The 23,320-nt window shown below is 33.6% G+C and overlaps 1 protein-coding gene across 1 annotated transcript in view; it reads right to left on the bottom strand.

Annotated features, from left to right (window-relative positions):
- The window catches only part of Cdh7 (cadherin 7), a 106,427-nt gene that overhangs the window by 47,831 nt on the left and 35,276 nt on the right, over positions 1 to 23,320 (bottom strand). The window contains exons 2-5 of the mRNA XM_076836762.2: positions 21,564 to 21,858; positions 17,681 to 17,800; positions 10,160 to 10,327; positions 7,643 to 7,830 (exon numbers count right to left, since the gene is read on the bottom strand). Coding sequence (XP_076692877.2) covers positions 7,643 to 7,830; positions 10,160 to 10,327; positions 17,681 to 17,800; positions 21,564 to 21,858 — 771 coding nt within the window. The remainder of the gene's footprint in view (positions 1 to 7,642; positions 7,831 to 10,159; positions 10,328 to 17,680; positions 17,801 to 21,563; positions 21,859 to 23,320) is intronic.

Raw genomic sequence — 23,320 nt, forward strand, 5'->3', positions numbered from 1 at the left:
TATGTTATCTGTGGCTTGCATTAAGTCAAATAAATTTCATAATGGACTCACTGGAAACGTCTTTGACACACGCATACTGTGAGAACATTGCTATGATAACTGTCAAAATCGAAGAAAGTAGAAAATACTTCTAAATGAGCAAAGTCTTTGTGTCTTTTGATCATGTCTATCAAGTGTTGATGTCAACTTACTTCAAAGAATGTTCATTCTTTTTTTTTTTTTACAAAAGCTGAATTGTATCTCTAAACTTGAATATTCTAGCATAGTTAAGTTTACATTGTAATAAGCAGATTATAAGCCTGTGCACATGAGCATACGTGTGTAATGGTGATATGGATGTGGGGGTTCTACCTACATCTATATAGTAAAAGTGATCTGCATAAGATGGAAAACACAGTCAAAAATTCAGCAGTCCACCAAATTAGAATAAGTGTACTAATCTATTTCAGCCTTTAAATAATCCAAAATTTATGCTTTTTCTGCTGTCAGAAGGGAGCAATATTTTGATCCGCTTTGAGAAATATGCATCTTCAGCAACTGAATTAATTGAATAAAAGCTTTGAAAGAAAAAATTTAATGAGAGGAAGAAAAGTACACTGGAAATGTCAGTGGTTTGATTTTCCTCCACCACACATCAGAAGCAGTTTTGAAAATAGTGAAACATACACCTGACTTTGAAAAGCAGCCCCTCATTATTGCAAGTAGCATGAAAAAGACAAATTTCAATACGGGTGAGTCATCCCCAAGTATCAGAGATCCTTGCAGCTCAGCTGAGGGTGAAGGGACATTGCAATTCAAGACTTTTCTTCACCCACAGCAGTGGGAGTTGCTAGCATTATCAATATGTCAATAAGAGTGTTTCCTTATTTTGACTCCATTCATTCCTCTTTAGGGTATGGATGTGAAGAGATTACGAAGACAACAGAGAAGAATTATCTTAAGGAAACTTAAGCATATTATCTTGATAGTGTGACTATACAAGGCTCAAACCAGGCTATCATGAGCTAGAGACTGGTTAGTGGTTATCCTTCATAGGAAATACAATTTGAAAATGCTCATTTTTTACTGTACCCTAGCTCTATAGTAATGCATTTTGTAGGAGAATAATTCCATATTTAATCCCAACTGAGGTTTTATATTGAAAACTGAAGTACATTAAAGGAAGAATTGCTGCATCTCAAAGGAAAAACATGAAAGACTAAAGTTCCTAAGTTGTAAATTATGACACAGAAACGTAAAATGAAAGAATTCTAGGTGGAATGGAAAACATAGTTTTCACTCAGGAGGGATAATATTTATGTTTACACTTTGTGAATTTTGAATCCCTATGTTACTGGTTGTAAATTTTATCATAGACACATTCATAAATTGCCAAGTTATAACATACTGTTGAATACTGCAGTTTAATTATCATTTTTCACATTTATACTACATAGTCATTTATTCTTAATGAATAGTGTGGTGATCAGATCATGAAAAACTTATTTATAGGACTATGTGTACAAATATTTATCTTTGTGATTTCTGCACATTTGATCATAGGAAAGCTTTTCTAGAAAACATAGTAAAGCATATTTAAAGGTAATCATTCACAATCGTCTATTTTTTTTTGTTTGTTTGAACATCTTTAAAAAAATACATAAAGATTGCTTCTCTGTTGTTCTTCCCTACTCCTGAGTTCATCCTATATTTAAAGGTAGTATGCATAAATGTTTCAAAATATGATAATAATTTGCTCAAACTAGAATCATTTCATTATACCTATGGTGACATATTGCTAATGAAAAATTTGGACTAAAGATTTTTATTGTACTATGAAGAAAAATAAGTCCAAGTGGTTATCAAGCAGGTACCACAGGTAAAAATACAATCCCATTAAAATTTACTGTATCCAAATGGACATCGAAACTCTCTAATACAAATGTGAAGTAATCCTTACACTGTCAGCACCATCCGAACAAACAAATGAGAGTCTTTTACAAAAATCTTGTCAACATCCTCTCAGCCTAGTCATAAATGTCTGCCTACATCCCGAAGGGACTGGAAGGCCTACACACAAAGGGTTCATCTTGGTGGGCCGCCCACACTATCTTCCTGCTTATCTCGGCAACAAGGTAAACATATTCTGGAAATGAGGGAAAGTAATGGTATTTGTCTAATTTCAGAATTTCTCAGTTTTAGTCAAGACGCTCTTGTAACTTCAATTCAAAAAATCCATTCCAATTTCACAGATGATTCCACTATTTCATGGTACCGGGAAAGTACTGGACTCAGGTAACTCATGCCCTGTTTTGCACACTCGGGTACCTGTGGGGGTCTCTGAAATGTTTATCTAGGGTGTACTGTAGATCCAAAGTTTATCAAAATCTTGATGAAAAGAATTGAAATTTAAAATCCTGACGTTTTAGAGCCACAAAGAGTTGTTACTTCAGACAGAAGATCTCAAGGACAGACTTCTCTAATTCTAAAAAGATCACTCCAAAGAAAGCCTAATGACAAAATTTTAAGCAGAGAATAGATACACCATTGGGTTCTGCCCTGGGTTGAAGGGGAAGCTTGCCTTGGTTAGAGATGCAGGCCACCTTTCTTTAGGATCCAGGGTTCAGGGATGTGAAACAGGGAGGGGTGTTCTTTACACAGCTCCGGGTGTCATAAAGTGAGTACAGGGAAGAAATTGATTCTAACTGACTTTATAGCTGTTATTAATGAAAACTCTCTTTAATTTGAACACATTTTAATAAATTATCCTAGGATCTTGAAAGTATGATCTCATTTTCTATAATAACTATCTTCCTGCCTCTTGGTTGTATCACTTTTATTCTACAGTGTAAGTAGATTCTTTTCCAATTAGATGAAATCATAAAAATAAATAATGTTGAGTTTTGAACAACCCCCCCACCCCCACCAAAGGAGGGATTTAGGGCTTGAGAAGCTGGAAGCAGGTCATGAGCTAAGGATCTGTGGACGTTTATTTAGAAGTGGAGCAATGATAACCAAGCTTAGGATAATGTCAGAGAGAAAGAAAACATACAAGTATCAGATGCTATGGATCAGGAAGGGGCAAAAACAGAAAAAAAAAATGACTTAGGTTTTCAATGTGAGAGAAATGCAAGAGAGAACAAGGCAGGAGGAGAAAGAAGGAGTATGCTATTTGTCTGGGAGGAGGGAAGTGACATTTTACAGAAACATTGATGCTTATTATAATACAGTCCTTTGAAATGAAGTGAAATATTTGAAATGAATTAGGGTTATCACAAACAGTTCCAAGAATAAAGGTGAAGAGAAATTAGCAAATGCACTAATCTTCCACTCATCATGTAATATATTGACGCTGCTCCTAAAGTTCCTTATCATCTTTATTAGCAGCCATCTTGCAGAGCATGGTGCCTGCCCCTCCCTGTTTGCTAGCAGCAGCCTTGAGACAGAGGCATGAGGAGCCTGGTACCTTGCCCTGCCTCGCCTGGAGTCCACGTTTCCTTTCACATTTTCTCCAGTTGCAATGTCCTGGTTCTGGTTCTCAGTATGTCACATGCTAATTCATATGGTGAATCTACACTGTGACTACCTCTGGGAGCAATGCTGAGGAACCCTGCTGTACATCCCCTTGTCAACCCCATCTCCAGGACATCTCCACTTTCCTAGAGCCTCAATGGGACTGACCTATTGACTGGCACCTGGAGCCTGAGCTCTCTTGGATACTTCTACAAAGCCTTGGACATTGACCCAAATCCTTGCAGTCACAGCTAAATCTGTAAAAAAAATAAACCATGGTATCTGTAGAACTGGGATATTAACATCACATTATTAGAGCAATTCCCATCATGGAAGGGGCACACGTGTATGGGAAAAGCACATGTCTGAAGAGATCGAAAAACATCACTATTACTTCCAGGAATCTAAATAGTTTAGTGTTCACCACTCTAGGTGTTTGAATGTAACAGGAGAACAGTGGGATATGCATGTGGTAAATACCATTCTGAATTTTCCTAGGAGTCAAGTGGATCTGCGAAGTCCAGGTAAGGAGTTAGAATATGAATCTTACTTCAGGTTTGTAAACAGGATGAACCTGAATTATTGTGGACTAAGTACAGTGCTAGACATAGTACATAAATTTAGCCTGAATGATTTTTTTTCCAAGTAAAAAATTGCTAACCATAGCAAAAGTATATTTGTGATTTCTACTATTTTAAACCTCTCTTATAGGAACTTCTAATGTTTATTTCAGTATAGGTGAGAGTTATGAGTTAGATAGTTTAGTTTAGATATTATAAGACATAGGCATTAGCAGAAAATGAAAAATTATAATTTTTATAAATGAGTTTTGAGTCAGAGTGAGTCAGGCTGATGTATGCCAAATAATAGCCCCAGTACTGTTATTTACTCAGAAACACATAAAAATGTGAAGGGAAGAAGGAATGTGTAAAGTTAACAATGCTAAGACCAAAGAGTTTTAGCATGCAAAAAATAACATCCCTGAGATTCTGTTCCCATTCGTTCCCATGCAGAAATAATCTGCACTTCCAGCGGACCTTGCGGGTCTCTGTCGTGCTGGTGGTAGCAGTTTCCCCCATTTCTAACAATAAAGATTCTGACACCTGGCTCAATATGCTGCATCCTGCACTCAGAAGATGAAGATCATCAAACCTGGCAGGCTGCAAGTCTCAGGCTCATGCTATCCGTAGAAGCAGATGGCTTTACTTTCAGAATCTAAAGGTTTTGCCCCAATATAGTAAATGTATCTCTAGTCTTAAGATAAAACAGAAACCAGATCAATCTTTTACCAGAGCGAAGTTAAAACAAGTTTGAGAACTGTATTTGAAAGAAATTAATCACTGATAATTTCTTAGTCTAAGTTTCTGTTCTTTTTTATTAAGAATTAATATTTTTTGGCTATATATGCTACAATAGTAAAATTATGAAAATTTTCTTTCTTTCTTCCCTCCTTCCTTCTTTCTTTCTTTCCTTTCTTCCTTTCTTCCTTATCTTCTTTTATTTTCTTTGTGCTGGGGACAAGTCCTAGGGTCTCACACATGTTAGGCATTCATAGCTACTTAAGATTCTATACACTGGTGTATTTAATTATTCCAAAAAATCATTGACATTATATAAGCAAACAAAGAACAATTAGATGTAATTCATCTGTTAGGAAACACTAGAGAAAATAATAAGTTATTTTTAATTATGAAGAATCTTATTATTGTATTCAGAAAAATAAATTATTAAAACAAATAATGGCAATGTGTCTTCAATAAACAATTATTCAGTATTATTTTGTAAAGCACCATTTGATTGGTATATATGAGTGGGGAATCTCTAGTATCAAGTATAAGAATTTTATTAACATAAATGCTTATAGAATGTGGAGTGCTTTTGAGACACAGGAAGACGTCCTTTTCAATACCCAAAGAGAATTCCCAGTATACACCAAGGTGAAGACCCTGATGAACATATCTACCCCTAATTTGTGCATTTGCAAAGAAGTTCTATGCTCAATGATAGTCAAAGTAGATAAACTACTAATGTTATATATTTGGGTTTGGCCATTTGGAAACATTTTATATACTTAGTAAATTTTCATCATAACAAAAGGTAATACATATTATATGTTATTGAGAAATAATAAAGCTAAGTTCCAGAAATCATAATATTAACATTTTGTGATCCTTTATTCTGAAGAAATAACATTTCTAAAAAATTGAAACATAAGTTTGTAAAATTTTGAAAATGCTCTTTTTAGGTGATTTATATAAACATTTCCCATTAACTTACTATGCTAACAACATCATATCACTTTGGTGAAGTGTAAAAATACCTTAATATCATAAGTCATGTAACAATTTATTTTATGTCAGATATTTTACAAGTCCATATTTTTACTGTACTCTGGATACCTCTCTGAGATGATAAAAAGTTACATATGATAAGGCATTTAAATAATTCATATATCTGCCTGATATTAATCATCATTTATAATAATAATTACTTGTGTTATTTGATGTTATTATAAGTTAGAATTAAATTTCATCTTATAATTTTTCATGGATTTTATGCTTTAAGATTTAATGATTTTTTGTCTTCTTTTTTCTGGTTTGCTTTTTAACAGTTTTCTAAATTAAATGATAATAAGGAATGAGAATACATTTTTATTTTTCTATTACTGAATATCTCATACCAAATGCATACTTTTTGATGATTCATAACATCTTCATCAAAATATATAAAATATGTGTGCATGCAATAAAAATAATTCCAATATGTACTAAAAATCCTTAAACATGAGCAGATTGATTTCACATGCACCTTTGAAATCTTTGAGTAACAGTGTACCTGATTGCATTCCTTTTATTTTAGACAACAAAACAAAACATTTGTTTTTTACCAACAGTTGGCCTGTTCTACTTATTAAAACTTGTACAAAGATTGTTACCAGCTGAGCTAAAACAGCAGCTGTCCACTGGAAATAATTGCAGAAATATTTTGCCCATTGGCCTGAAATCAAACATATGTCTTACTACAAAACTAAAATTTAACTTTCTTTACCGATGTGATAGTTATTGAGGATTGTTAATTACAGAGTTATGCACCTGGATCGTCAGGCTGGCAAAACATCTCAGTTTGGGAAAAGATCTGATTTTATGTTTTTAAATTTTTTTCTAATATTTAATATAAAAAGCCCATATTCTCACATAATATCTTTTGGGCTTTTTTTTCTTAATTGAATATTTGTCAAAGATTGTGCACATGTATTGAAGAGGAGCTAAAGAGTTCATGTTTTTGTTTCCCTTGTCTTTATTTAAAGGATTAAAATAGGTTCCAGAGCTATCCATGCTCTTCTAATACAAATTGTTCAAGTTATGTAAATTTTTAAATTATTATAAATTTTCCAAGAACACTATGCATGTGTGTAAATCCAAATGACTTGGGAGGCTGAGGTAGGAGGTTTACAAGTTCAAAGCCAGCCTAGGCAACTTAGCAAGCCCCTAAAAAACTTAGCAAGACCCTGTCTCAAAATAAAAAATGTAAAAAAGGGCTGGGAATGTGGCTCAGTGGTTAAGCACCCTGGATTCAATTCCTGTACCAAATAAATAAATAGATAGATAGATAATTAGACAAAATTACTGTATCTTTAAAAAAAGGAATATAGCAATTATTCTAAAATTTTAAAAGGAATAATTGCTGTAAATTTTAAAAAGGAATAATTGCTAATATAGCAAGTCTTTATTATTTTGTTTTCTCCTTCCATTTTTTTTTCTATAATATTTTCATGTGTACAGAAAACAATTGCCTTTATCTAGTTTACATAAAAGGCTTTATGTTAAGGTTGAGGATTTTTAGTGGAATAGTCAAAGAAACATACAGCACATTTGTCATTGTGCTTAATTGTCAGCAGTGCTATACAAAGTACTATGGTTTTACCCAGACAACAGAATTGACAGGCATTATTACAAATGCTATTCAAGTTTCCTGAAGATTCTGCCACCTGCAAGTAAGTGCATAACTTTTCTTAGGATAAATGAAAATGGCATTACTTCCACATGGCTATACAGTTTGTCTACTGCATCCTTGCAGGAAGTGAGACATGACTTCTCAGTAGTCTGTGTGACATTTCCCTCATAGAAAATAAAAATAAAGAAAACATTACCTTCTGTATTGTAATGATGCCTTCCTGTGTATCTTTGTCAACAGATATCTTGAAAATCCCCAGTCCATCACCATCCACAATTTTGTACTCCATTTCTGCATTAGCGCCTATGTCTGCATCAGCAGCTTTGATTCTGGCCACAACTGAGGCTACAGGCAAGGATTCTGGGACATTGTATTGATAAGATCCTGTGAAAGTCAAAATAAGAAATGAATAAAACCTAACACAAAGCTAACCAAAATAATAATAACACCTATTTTGGTTTGTTTTTGCATAAACTTTACTTAATTTGTTTTTGCTTTTCAATAAATATGTTAAGACAATATGAAGTAAATGAGTTTTCATATAGCCTCAAGAAACTTATAGTCATGAGTTGATGAAGACAACCACATGAGAACAGAAACAGATGGTCTAAGGAAAGGCAGAAGAAATATGTTATTGTTAATAAAAATAAATTTCAAATAATTAAAACATGATTCATGCATAACTGTTACATTTAAGCAATTGAATATAATAATTACCATAACTAATATAAACATTAATAAATAAAAGCCGAATAGCTTTGGTTTCTAACAGGCAAATACAGGACTCACTATTTCTACCACCTGAAGATTTGAATTTATTTAATATCTTTTCCTGAAAAAGTTTTTTTCAGAAAAAGTGGACAAGGAAGTGTGTGATCATTTTTATCATAGCTTGTAAATTTACTGAGGATAAGAATTATTTTGTGGGGTTTATGTGCAACTGATTTGGGGATTAGTAGTACAAAAGAACAAAGCAATATTATTCATACAGTTATAAGAAATAAAAAAAAGAAAGAATAACTTAAAAAAGTGTTTAGTGTTTATAATAAATTCTTTTAAACATCCTACAACTAAAAAAGAAAAATTAATAGAGGAAGAAAGAAAACTGCTCAGAACCAGATGTTTCTTCACCATTTCTCTGGAAACATTGACTTCTCTTGCCTCCGGCCCCTTGTTCCATTCCCCTTGGGTTGTTAAATTGTAGTGCATTTGTACTTAAATGAAGAGAAGAGGACAAATTCCCTTGGAGAGGACTTTAGAAAGGAAGACGTGTCCACATGAAGAGACTACATTCTATTTCTGGCTGAGACTTGTTTGGAGTTTTCAAAAGATTGTGACAGTTATCATTTTTTTAAGTGACTTCAAAATATGCTTATGATTTTTGAGAGTGACTTATTTCACACATCTAGCAATGTCCTTAGTAAAATTCAAGAATTTCAAGGTTAGAATAGTAATTAAACTGTAGAAAAGATCCCAGCAAAAATTGAAAATCTCACTGGCATATCCTGGGCTTTCCTGACTCTAATAAGTAGCAGAGCATCTAATAAGCTGTAGAACCCGTGCTTGCTCTTGGCAAAGCATGACAACTAATGCTACTAAAAGTCCAAGTATCAATGCTTCTCATCCCAGGTTTAAAGGAAAGAGTAGCAGTTAATTTTATTTTGAGCCCAAGATAACTACATTATTACTTTCATTTTCTAAAACTCCTTCCTTCTCCCCCATAATAAGCTGTCAAGACCACAATTAAAGACAGGCTCATTTAAAAATATATATAAATTTGGGATCACTTTTTAAATTACCAGGAGGTATTACAATGTTTCTTGCACAATAATATAAACATTAAAATATGAACACTGAAATTGTAATAGCTAAAGAAGTGTTATTTAAAGAAAAAAAAAAAACCTGGTTTTCATAGTTGCTCCTAAAGCTTCCTTGTTTAATATTATTTGCTTCCACTGTTGGTTGGGAATCTACTTCTGCCTTTTAGAGATACTGCATAGATGTTGTAGCCTGCATATATATTTTTTTTCTTTATCATTCTAAAGAAATCCCACATGTGAACAAGAAAAATAGGAAACTAAAAAGAGTCAAGATGAAATGCTTTTCACATACACAACACTTCTACCTGAAGAACATTCTCTCCCCCCCCCCCCATTTTCTACTGGATAAGTCAGAAGCTGCATTGGTCGAAGAAGCTGAATTGAGGGCATGTGGTTCTATTCCTTTTAACTGATTTATTCTGAAACACTGAATGTTTGCACAAGACAGGTATGGTAGAACCGCCAAAGGAGTGTTTAGTATGCATGAACTGCTTAAAACTAAGAAATGAAAAAAAAAAAATTCTTATTTCCTTTTCTTGATCTTAGAAATAAAGCAGTATTTTTACGTGTAGAATTGATGAAGTATATCACTAATTGGCAACAATCCCATAACTTACAAAATGTTTAAAAAGAATAGTTTTAGACAAAAAGACTAAAACACAACATTTGTCTGGTATTTCAAATGTGAGTGAAAGAAAACTTGTATTTATGATAGCATTGATACAAAGACATGATTTGTCTTCTGGACTCTTATCATTCCATCTTACTGGGTTAAAACTGTGTTCCTGGTAAAATAAAATGTGAGGACGATGCAATAAAGAGAGAGAGAGAAAAAGAGTGTGAGAGAGTGAGAGCGACTTACAAGGAAATTTAGTTAAAAAACAGTGGCTTACTTCGAGGAAAGCGAGGTGGATTATCATTGACATCAGTCAGGGTCACGGTGACTGATGTAGTTCCTGACAGTCCGCCATTTTGACCAACCATATCCTTTGCCTGAATGACAAGCAAATACTGGTCTTTAGCCTCTCTATCCATGTTTGGAAGGGCAGTCTTGATGACTCCTGTAAGATTTCAAATCCCAGTAAAATGCATGATGAATTGTACCACACGTATACTAACAATGAGCTACGACACAAGGAGCTAGTCATTCTTCCGCTGTTCCTTTTCCATTCTGTTTACTTTAACCATTTTAATGTACACTAAATACCAAAGAAATATTTCAGATATATATAATATAAAAAAGAAAAAAAATGCAGTCTTTTCAATATCAGATGCAGAGAATTATCTAATTTTCATGAAAATATTTAAGAAAATAACAGTTAAAATATACAAAATGGGTCCCTATGTAGAATAATGAGAAGTTATCTATTCAAGTACATAGAAGTGAACTTATCCTATTCTTCTCTTTTATCCCTTGTGAAAACTTAGAGTAAGTTACAAAAAAATTCACTATCAATTACCAAGATTCCAAGTTAAATAATGTTTTTATCTTAAGCAACCATATCTTATTTAGGTCTGAGCACTCTCAAACACACACACACACACACACCCCAGCAACACATTGATATTTTCAGCATTTAAGTTACACTTATTTGAGTAAGTTGAAGTTTTTGAACAGTTACTTACTCTAATACACAAGTATACTTTGGATCTGTTGCTGCAAACACAGCAATACACAATGACTTTAGCTACCACCTTTGAATCTTGTGACAGTCTATGCACTACTTACAATTAATTTTTGAAATATCACAATTAAAATGAAAACAACATAGATGTATAATCTCTAAGTCTCAGGAATAAGTGTTTAGTTCATAAATATTCTTATCTGTATCCTAATAATCCTAGGAATATTTCCTGTTCCTTCTTTAATATTTCTAACTCTATGGTAAAACAACTGTTGACCTTACTAATATTCAATGTCTCCAAACACACAGTCTTTACCTAGAAGTTCTGTAATTCTAGAACTTACATAGCTCTATCTTTACCTTTTATCTTCTTTTAATCAATTAATTAATTAATTAATACTGTTAATCATGTTCTTTGTGTAGACAATGTTTTCTATTAAACACTGATTATCTTCATCACTTGACCAATAAATGTACTTATCACATCTTTGTGAAAAAAAATACTAAGATTAATTATTTTTGAATATGTACTACTAACCATTTTAGTGTTTTTTAAAATTTCTCTACATGCCCAATTTTTCCTTTCAATACTATTATGTGCCAGTGAATTATTATTTTGAAATTTCTTAGGATGAAGAGAAATCTATGCATCTCAACTAACTAGCAAAGCAAACACTACAGACTCAGCCTCTTGTAGTTTTGCTTGGTAGCACTATTTTTTTTTAAAGAAAAAAAAGCATCATTAGGATAGAAGTCTGGTAGTCCAAGTTATTTGCTTATTTTTCACACCTTTAATTTTCCCTTTATAAGAGACCCTAAAAATAACATTTTCAAAAGCTAAAAATCACCTTAAAGTTTTCAGATTAATTCATGTGGCAAAGGCAATTTCCAAATGCCTTGGCTACTAAACATAGTTTGAACAATAATAAAATAATGGAGAAAAACCAAATTTAAATAAAGGCATTTAATAATTCTATATTTCTAGTTACATGAATTTTGCTGGCTTTTACTATTAAGTGCAAGCTTTCTACATTCAGAAAACAATTATACATTAGATTTCATTTTCATTTGTAATATATTACATGGATACACACACACACACACAGACATACACATACACAGAGCAAATTATTATTACAATGCTCTGAACTGGTAAAGGTGAGTTTTGACTAATTGGATGTCTATAATCTGTGAGATTTTCAAGAAAGTTAAAAATATTATAATATGTCATTAATAAATATTGCATTAAAAATCAAATAAATAATCACATAATATTTTCAGTAAATTTAAGCTCTTTTTAATGAGAAAAAAAGCTATCCATTAGCTCTTCTGGAGAGACTGGCTCAGATTTTAGGTTTTCTGAATAATAAGTTTTCTATAGATTTATCATCTGACTCAGTAATTTGGAAATTTCCACTTACTTGTGATCCAGGTTCATGCATATAAAACATAAACAGACTTACAGTGTTCGACAATTGTCTGGATTTTTTTTTTCTCTTAGTCTAGGAAAATTTCTGATTGTTCTCTAATGTTCTATAAGTCATTCATGGGTTTTCAAGGCCTATTCTGTTACCATGGCATCTTCTGAAATTTTCAGTGTGTGTACAGTGAGACATAGACAAGAGCCACTTCTGCAATCTGCCACAGTTTAGAGAAACATTCATCAGAGCCCAGATGCTGCATACACAGGCAAGGACATTAGCCTCCGATTTCTAATGAGCCTAGCAAACAAAGACTAGGGGTTCTCAAACTGTAGGGATTCAACCATTGGAATTTCCTCACTAGAGCTAACTCATCATTTTTGGATACCACCCTGAGTGAATTAGTATTCCAAAGAGAATCTTAGTATGGGAAAACTCAGCTTTCTCAGGGATCTAATTAACCAAGGAAGACTTCCTTATGATAACTAGAACCTAGGCCATCTGCACTCACAACTCCCAAAACCATCTGTGTCCCCTACTCTCTTCAATATCACCTTCATTCTCGATACTCATGCCAAGAGTTCGAGAACTGTAGCATTAACAGAGGCATCAGCTTCCTCATGCTTCTGTCCTGTAGGTGTTGAATGTCAAAAGGTCAGCACTAGGAATGATCGGAAGCCATTTGGTGCAGCCTTGGTCAAAAGTGAAGAGTCAACCCCTGCAAGAGCACCACCAAGACAGACAAGAGGCCATGCACAAACATCAAATTGTGAAAAACTGCCAGGAGTGGTGGTGCACGCCTGTAATCCCATTGGCTAGGGAGTCTGAGACAGGAGTACCCAGAGTTCACAGCCAGCCTCTTGAGGTACTGTCTCTAAATAAAATACAAAATCAGGCTGGGGTAAGACTCAGTGATTGAGTGACCCTGAGTTCAATCCCCGGTACAAAAAAAAAAAAAGATTGTGAAAAATCCACATCACTTGCTGTTTGACTGTTTGCTTTTAACAGAAATTATCGGATATCATGTCAGTTTTCTTGGTAACTATTTTTAAGATGATAGTTTTTGTGTGACTGAGCACCTGTGAATGATAATAGATGTAACTGGTATTAAGGTGAAGGTATATTTATTAACTATATGCAATTTCTTTCAGCATTCATTATTGAGGTTTTAAAATAGCCCAGTGATGGTCATTACAAACATTAGCCTCTTTGGCCTTATGTTATGTCAATAAGTGTTATGTTACATGATATTAACAAACATAGCACATATCCAGGAAAGTACTGCAATACAACAATTTGCTATTAATGACACATCTACAAATTTTAATACAAAATGATCAGTTGTTATATTATAGGTGAGAAGCATTACTCTATGCACATCCTGATTGGGTAACAACAGTCATTTAAAAAAAAATCCATTCAGAATCCTATATGCCACTTTCTTTCATGAGGAAAGCACCTGTTTGAACACTTCATTAAGCATAGTAAACCCAACAGCTCATTCTGTGATATGATCTATTGATAAGCACTGAACATTTAAAAATTATAAAAGCTAAAACCTTAGAGTAGAAAGGATATCTAGAGAATGTGAAGGACAAACATTCTTGTTGGGTAGATCTTTTACACTTCATTTGCATTGGAAAAATAAATATGCCTACATGTATGTGTGTATATATATATATATATATATATATATATATATATATATATATATACACTTATAGATATATAAATACATGTATGCTCATAATAATACCTTCAGAATAACTTGTTACATATATGTAGATTTACAAAAATGAATATGGACTGGGGTCAAGCAACATTTTTTCTTACAAATGTATAAACTGAGGCATGATGAAATAGATCCTGGACAAAGCAATGTCAACTTTTGAAAAAAATAAACGTTCAAGAATCTTGAAAATTAATTTTTACAGGAACTTAGAAAGTAGAATGAGCCTAGATGTTTAAGATCTGCTTTCCACTTTTAAAAATTTTCCTTCAATGAAAAATTGTAAATAGCAGAGCACTAATTATAAATGAATTTACTAAATTAGGCAATAAAATAAGTATGCTACTTCTATGACTGATAGTTATCTGTAGACTTCATCAAATATGAAGTGTAATACACAGCCCCAGCTATGATATAGTATGGTTTGTACAATACAAACTTTCAATGCATAATATTCAGAAATATTTAAATTAGATATTAACTAATCATATGTTTTAAAAAACACTAATAGGTCCCTAGGGCAGTTTAATCTTTGCCACAAAAACAAATATAAATGTGGAAAGTACATTTATTTGCAAATATTTGTAAATGTGTATGTTCACCTCTGTTGATTATATATCATCTGAAACTTGATTGATGATGAATCTCTTCCTAAATAGTTTTGATTTTTTTCTAAATTTTTTGTATTACCCTTTGTATTATCTGCTTTGCACATAAGTTAGTGTAGAATAGAACAAAGTCATAAAAAGACAAGAGAACCATTAACAGAATTGACATCAATGAGTCACCGAGGACGGTCTTTTCTTACAATCATGAGAGGTGACTTCGGCAAACTTTGACACAAACTGAGGCCCATCCATATCAAGATACCCCACAGGACGGGATGTGAGTGAATGGCATATTTGGAAAGGGGGGTGATTTTTGGTGATGATACTACTCATATAAAACTATGATAAAGCAAGTGGTATGCAAGGGATAACTGGGGAACCACACAGTCCCCAATCACATGTTTAAGAAAGAACTTCTAAATAACAAGTGATGTTCAACACTCAATCTTTCTTCCAGAGCTGGCTTCATAACTCTAGGGCCTGATCTGTCAGACTCACCCCAAGCTTGGTTTAAAGTTCTGCTGATGACATTTCAATCCTTAAAATGTTTAAAGCAAGGTGTCTGCTTTTCATTGTCGGCGGAAGATCATTTCACCAGTCCTGCCACATTATCAAACAGAACCACATGTGGGATCTATTGTTTCACAGGCCGCAGAATAAATGGACCGTGCAAGAGTCCTGTCTCCCAATCACTTTGTGAACGTCATGCAGACAGGGATAAGAACCGTGATCTTTGCAGTACTGCAGTATCCTGTTTCTGGTGCCATTTTATTGGCTTATAAAAGTAAGTTGTCAATACTGTTAACAATTTTGCAGCTACTCAAATTCTGGTTTTGCGAAGGAAAAAATTAAAGTGAAAAATACAATTGACTCCTAGTCACAGGGCCAGTGAGCACAGCTTCAGGTGGAATAATGCACTGAGGTCTTAAGTACTTGCCACCTTCTACTTAACAGTTAAACAAACTTATGGGGAGGTATTGCCTGGGCCTATTTTTGACAATCTTTATTTAGCATACATTCAACATTTTTCCTGTCAAAAATTAACTTTCTTTTCCAAAACCCTTAGGTTTTGAGAAGTGGAAAATAATGTTATTTCTCACATAGATAAGAAGCAGATTGACACCCCATACGGAAGGCTAACTAAAATTTGATTTACAGCTCTCCATGCCCTAAAGGACTGAAAAATTTCCATTTTTGTCATAAAAAAGATTCAACTTTTTTTCCCCCCTAAAAGTGCCTTCAGTGTAGCATGAATTAGCTGAGAGGGCAAAAATGCTCACAATATAGAAATCCCAATGATTACCATGATTGCTACATTAAAAATAGACTTTCTTCTTCTTCTGTAAATGAGATTTCTTTAGGTTCTGAAATTAAAATTGAGTTAACTTACTTAAGGACTGATATCGTGGCATGTAATATTGTTCTGTTGATTAATTGGTGAGGTATTTATCTCATAGGACTACTGGAAAATTCTGTCATCTTGCAGCAGAACTAAAAATCCCAAGCCATTCATTAGTAGCAGGAAAATATTTAACCCTTGGGATTAGTACATGCTATTTTGGGGAAGGTTACATAATGAAAGAGTGTATAATTTGTGAGAAAATTGTCAGAAACTTGTCAATGTCTTTCTAGATTAGATAAAAAGCAGATATATAAGGGAAGGGGTAGGTGTTCAAATTGAGGTTTCTAAGATCCATCATTGAGTCAAACATCAGCACACTTTCTACATTCACCGAATTCCTATCATGAATTCAGTACTTTCATTACTTTTCCTAGAATACTTGCTTAACTATAAATGTTTCTCCCCTCTTAGATTTTCCAGGAGGTTCCCAAACTATGCCATTATACTGGTATAAAACATGCATTGTAGTCTTTATAAAAGCTCCAATGAATAGGCCAGAAATAAATTTATCTCTCTGTTCATGTTATTTCCAAAAGATGTTTACATTATTTCCCCATGTAGAGATTTGAGAATGAATTAATATTGCTATTTTTGTAAATATGCAAGACAGGATCTGTTCCATTAAAATATTCATTTAGGATCATAGGTACTATTAATATTTATTATCATAAATTTAGATATGTAAAGAATTCTACTCCATTGTAAAGGCAGAATTGTTTATAAGAGTGAATTCCTAGGGCTGGGGCTGTAGCTCAGTGGCAGAGTGCTTGCCTAATATGTGTGAGGCACTGGGTTCCATCCTCAGCACCACATAAAAATAAACAGATAAAATAAAGTCATTCTGCCCATCCACAACTACAATTTTTTTTTCTAAAAGTAGAGAATTTCCACATTTTCATGGTTATAAAAATAATCAATGGAACACACCAACAATATGGACAGCTATCTATCCATAGAATCAGTATCCTAACACACTAAATAATAATTTTATAACTGAGATAACAACCCCTCTTGTTATAGTCTTATTTAATAAAAACTATTTCAGCTTAAAGCAAAACATAATAATCCAGTCACATAAATGTTCTAGTCATGCAATTTTGCACCTCATCAAAAAAGTTTCTCTAAAGCTAAAAAGAAAAGTTAATTTCATTTGATTTATCAGATCAACTAATTGTTTCAACTAATTTCCCGGAGAAAACCAGCCTCTAGAATGACAAACTGAACTTACTTACTATCTGTTCAATTGCTGGGCAGAGATCTTTCTGCTTGAGTTTTTAATTTTACTGCATATAATAACCCAATGTGAATTAACCAAAGGAAACAAACAAGAATACACTTAAATTTAAATAATCAAAATTTTCTTATAGACAGCAGATAGCAGTTGAAATATTTTTGAATATATAGCATTTGTTTTATTTTTCAGGGAATTCAGATAAACGTCACAAACTATTCTTGAAAAGGCTGTAACTCCTTTATGAATAATATTCTACTTTTTAAATCAAAGTCAATATATTTAGAAAAACATAATATAGTGTCTGTAATCAACTCTATTTAATAAAAATAGCTTATATTAATTCTAAGCCATGATATAAATGATAACCCAAAATAGTGCTAAGTTTCAGTTTTTACCTGTCTTGGGCTCAACGGAAAAGTACGGCTGCCCCTGTAGAATACTGTAGACCACCCGCGCGCTGTTCCCATATGTTGGGTCATCAGCATCCGTTGCTGTCACTTGTACCACTGAAGTCCCTAAGTGACAATCCAGAAACCCTCAAATTAAAAACTGTCATATGCAGCAACACAGAAAAACTCACAAAATATTGCAGATTCTACGTTAAGTTTATTTGTATTTTTTTCTTTTTTAAAAAAAAAAATTATTTATTTTTGACAGCAGAATGCATTACACTTCTTATTATACCTATAGAGCACAATTTCTCATATCTCTGGTTGTATACACTGTATATTCACACCAATTTGTGTCTTCTTACTGGTACTTTGGATAATAATGATCCTCACATTCCACCATCATTTATAACTCCTGTCCCCTTCCCCTCCCACCTCTCTGCCCTATCTAGCATTCGTCTATTCCTCCCATGCTCCCGTCCCTAACCCACTATGAACCAGCCTCCTTATACCAAAGAAAACATTCAGCATTTGTTTTTTGGGGATTGGCTAACTTCACTTAGCATTATCTTCTCTAACCCCATCCACTGACCTGCAAATGCCATGATTTTATTCTCTTTTATTGCTAAGTATATTCCATTTTATATATATATATCACATTTTTTAAATCCATTCATCTATTGAAGGGCATCTAAGTTGGCTCCACAGTTTAGCTATTGTGAATTGTGCTGCTATAAACAATGATGTGGCTGTGTCCCTGTAATATGCTGTTTTTAAGTCCTTTGGGTATAGACCCAGGAGAGGGATTGCTGGGTCAAATGGTGTAAAGATTTATTTGTAATTTTTAATTCATCCTTTTTCAAGTCATATGAAACATTGATTTTTTTATTAATATAAACCTAGAGAGATAATAAATTCTAATAAAAACTTTGAAATCATGAAGGGATATGAAAATAGTCTGGTATAAAAATACCATTGAGGATGCATGTTACCATGGAATAGCAAGAACAAAGGGGGCTATAATTGTAAGCATCTTATCCATTAACGGCAGGTAGCAAGTTTCCATCCAGAACAAACTCTACTAGTTCCAATAGCTGTCCAAAAGGCAGTCTGAGATGTTGATAGATGCTGGAATCTTTGTGAATATCTTAATGGTGTAAGTGGGTAGAGTCAGCAGAAACCACACTTTCATTAATTACACAAAGAATGTTTGATAGATTTAATTGGATATTATATGGCTACCTTATCTCTTTGATGATTATTTTATTTTAAATTGTTTTTACTAAGAGATTTTAAAACAAAACATTCAACTTAAAAATTATCAGAACTCTTCCAAAGAAGGAAATGTATGGTAATTTGAAAGTGGCATTACCAGTTGTTTTTCCATATTGCATGTCAAATTTCTTCATTTTTTCATGCTGTAACTAATGTAATATGAAGAACATATATTCTGAACTGGTTCTTTTTTTCCCACTTGGAAAGCAACTTTCAAAATTTTAGAGAGACACACACTTACTTAGTTTATATCTTTATGTGTAGATTGTTATATAATCTATACATGACAGAGAAAGAAAAGTTCCTTTATGTATTCTTTAAGGATTTTGTTGCTGATAATTTCTAAAATACATAATTTAAAAGTATCATCTTCTTTAAATGTGTTTCTCACAGTTGTCTTTTAAAATGCTTTATAAAAGTCATTAATGCTCATTTTTTACAAATACACTCCATTTTTTCATATTATAATTTACCTTATCTATTTTGTTTCAAATTGTGTACAATCTATTTGGTTATGTGTATGGCAGCATTTTAAAAAATTCAACAATTTTAAACAGAGTAATGAAAACCTGAACTTCAGTAAAATGTGCTTTGAATAATAATACATTTATTTCTGAAATTTTAATTAATTTGATACATAATACATGATAGATTATATTTAATAAACACAAGCAAACATACACATTCACAAATATTTGAAAACAAATATACTTTCCATGTTTATATAAGCTCTTCTGGAAAAGACTGAACTGTGCTAGGGGCTTATTAGTGTTTTTTTTTAAATATATAATTAGTTAATATCTAATTATATATTTCTGATTAAGCTCTAAAAGTTTGTATTGTATAAACCATACCACTTAGTGGCTATTATAAATGCTTAGTGAGAATTAGAAACTACATTAAACTATGACTTGTTATACATTTATAAAACGTATTTAATGTTGGTATCCATTATTCTGTGTTTGAATTTTCATATTAATCCAGTAATTTAAATTGGTTTTCAAGTGAATTCTAAAGATGTTTGAAAATAATCTTCTACAAGGGGTGGAACTTCTTTGACTCAAGCAAGTAAATAAAATAACTTGTCTCTTGTGTAATAAGCATGCCATTTGATATTAAAATAGGCCATCATAATCAAAACCAGAAGGCAGCTTCTAAAACAGAAGTTCACATACCCTGAATGTACGAAGCTGTATTCTATAAGGAGAAGAAAATCTCAGTAAGCCACTAACACCAAAAATGCCCCAAAGAACTAGAACTGCTAAGCTGAGTCACATCCCTCAAACTCTCAAACTTTTCTGTCTTCCTAAACATTACTAATCTGAGAAAATGTGGTTCTCTTTACTCCAAAACCCCTGGAATCCTACTGCCACTCCTGCTTCTGCTGCTGCTGCTGTAAAGAAACAGTGGGCAGGAATCTCTTTAAAGTATGGTTTGGGCACTGAAATGCTTCTACATGCGCTAGTTATGGTGAGATTCTGTCTCTGTGGTTCAGAATTTCTCAGGACGATTCTTCTTTCTCATTCCTCTAGCAGCTGGAGCTGGGGTGCCTCAAAAAATCTTCCCTTTCTGACAAGAACAGAAATTTAGAGTCACTAAATCATGACCCTCGAAGAAAACACAGAACATCTTTGCAATCTCTGTCCCCACTGTATAGTTGATGTGTCCTCTGAATGTGTGAGTGAATGAAATGACCTCTTTAAAGAAGGAAACAGTTCATATTGGCTAAAATGTGTTACAAGTTCCTGTAACATATTAAATGAACATCCTCCTTAAATACCCAAGACAAGAGGACAGATACAACTCTACTGGCCTTTAGTCCAGTTTTATTTATTTTTTTTTTATTTGTAAGATTGTCCACACTTAAATGACACCTTGCTGAAACCAATTCCACAAGTAGCTGAATAATGGGAATTTAAGCCAGAATTTATACTATTTGCTCTAGAGTACATGCCACTTTACTTGCTATTTTTCCAGTAAGGAAGAACTTCCTAAAGGCCTTTCCCACAGCCTTCATTGTTCTTCTATGTATCTCTAGCTGAAGATCATTTTATCATTATTATATACTCACCATTCAATTTTCACTTGGAGAAACTAAGAAGAGTTAGTGATGTCACACGACGGTATATGAGGGTCCAACCACAGGCACCCCAGACAGCTGATCCAAGTGTGGGCCTGGGCAGCCCCTGAGGGAGTCACAGTCTGGTCAGGGAACCCTGTCCTATCACCATACAAGTGTTATGGTGCTGTGTCGGCAAGGATTTTGCTTTTAACTTCTTAAGCATAATATTAATTGCATTTTTAAAATAAATTAATATTAAATGAAAAAGAACTATAGCCCCTAAATATTTCTTAAAGACACAGAGATGGCTATGTAAAATGAAATATGTAAAATTCAAAAGTATAAACAGTACTTCCTAATATTCCATACAAATAAAATAATGTATAGAATGATGAATTTCTGGTTACTAGCATGACTCAATTTTTCCCTTCATTGCAACTGATGATTGTTCTACATACACTAATATGCTTTTTTTTCTGCACCTAATAAGAACTTAGTTTTAAAGACAAACTTCCTAACACCACACAGCAAAACAGTATAGTCTTCACTTACCTACAGGAGACATTTCGGGAACTCCTGCTGTGTAAGGCCCATCCAAAAACTTGGGTTCATTGTCATTGATATCCTGGATTTTGATGACAAACTCTGATTCGGGCTCCACGGGTTTGTTGGTGAGCCTGTCCAGCGCTTGAGCTCGGAGTGTGTAGTAGGCCTGCTCCTCGCGATCGAGTCTCTTGGTAGCATGAATATCCCCAGTGTTCTCATCAATAATGAAAATGGAACTTGCCCCTTCGCCTGACAAGATGTATTTGATGGAACCATCTCCTTTATCAACATCAGAGTGAAGCTGGTGAAAAATTCATGTGAGATGAGATTAACTTACAAGAGAGTCAGCTATATGGAGATATGTAAAAATAATTCTTATGTCAGGCAGCTGTACATGAAATTTTATTGTTCTTGGAAAGATAAGCTGAACGCTTATTGTGCACAGCAGAAAGGCTATTAGAATGTGTCATCTTGCACTTGAGAGCAAGACAATTTCATTTCTTCCTGTAAACAGTCTCATTTCCAAAGGTATTTTATAGCATTCCCATAGAACTTGTTGTAGTGTTATTTTTTATTTGATCTGTCCTTGCCAGTTTTAGCCATCTTCTTTGAACACAGCAGACATTCAATAAACATGTATAACTGGTTGATCCCTATTCCAAGCAAAGGGATTTTTCTAGAGAACATTGGTCAATTCAATTCTAACACATCATTTAATATGCCTTTTAGAAAACCCCACACTCTTTATGGGTCCCTGTCTCCCTTCCCAACCCCACACCCACACATACCCCATTTCCATGATTAACCAATATAGATGGATGTCCAGTTACTAAATCTGTCTCCAAATCCTGTTCTGTATTTTAGAATTTGAAGCTAAAAAAAAAGATTACACTGCACTCTAAAGTAGGAATTTTAAATCAATACGTGCATGGGACTTCAACTAAAACCTTTCTTGAAATACCAAGAACTGCATTAGATTTGCATGATTAACCCCAGCCTTGGCAGCAGGGGCAGCACCTACTGATTTGCATTTTCTATCTGAAACTGTCCCTGCTGTATGTCGGAACATTATGTTGAACAGAGGAACCTTAGGAAACTCAGAAATAATTACACATTTTCCTGAACTCCATAACCTGAGAAACACACTACTCAATCTGTCATTTCAACAATCTTTCATCTCCTATAACTGCCATCATCCAGGACTTTTGTTAATATGAATGTAAAAACCCGATTTACCAAATAACAAGGCTTTTCAGTGCCCTACAGACTACATTTGCATTTTTCAAAAGATGAGGTTCTAAAAATATAAAATATGGAACACCACTTAGGCAAGTGTGGGCACATTTTCTTCCCTGGTATCCATGGAAGACACAGATTTTGGCACCATGGATCTCTGTGACTTTCCCACTCCACTGTAACTGTTGTATTTATACTCTGCTTCAGGATACTTAAATACCCGATTTATCCCTTGGTTTCTGTGATTTTGAGTCAGAACTAAATAATAAAATAATAAGTTTCTGTCAAGAGTTATAAACTTCTCAGGGTGGAGTCACCTGGTGGATTGTCATGCGAAGTATCTGCTTGACACAGAGGGTAGTCATATTCTTAAAGTGCTGTGAATTAACTTCCTTAAGTCTTTCTCAGGATTACTATTATATATGTGTCTTTCTCCAATTTAAGAAGAGAGAAACATGAGAATTGTTATAGATTGGGTCATGAGAACTTAACTAGGTGTCAGTCTCTTTTCTTACTATTCTATGTAT

This window comes from Callospermophilus lateralis, chromosome 17 (assembly GCF_048772815.1).
Source record: "Callospermophilus lateralis isolate mCalLat2 chromosome 17, mCalLat2.hap1, whole genome shotgun sequence".
Taxonomy (NCBI): domain Eukaryota; kingdom Metazoa; phylum Chordata; class Mammalia; order Rodentia; family Sciuridae; genus Callospermophilus; species Callospermophilus lateralis.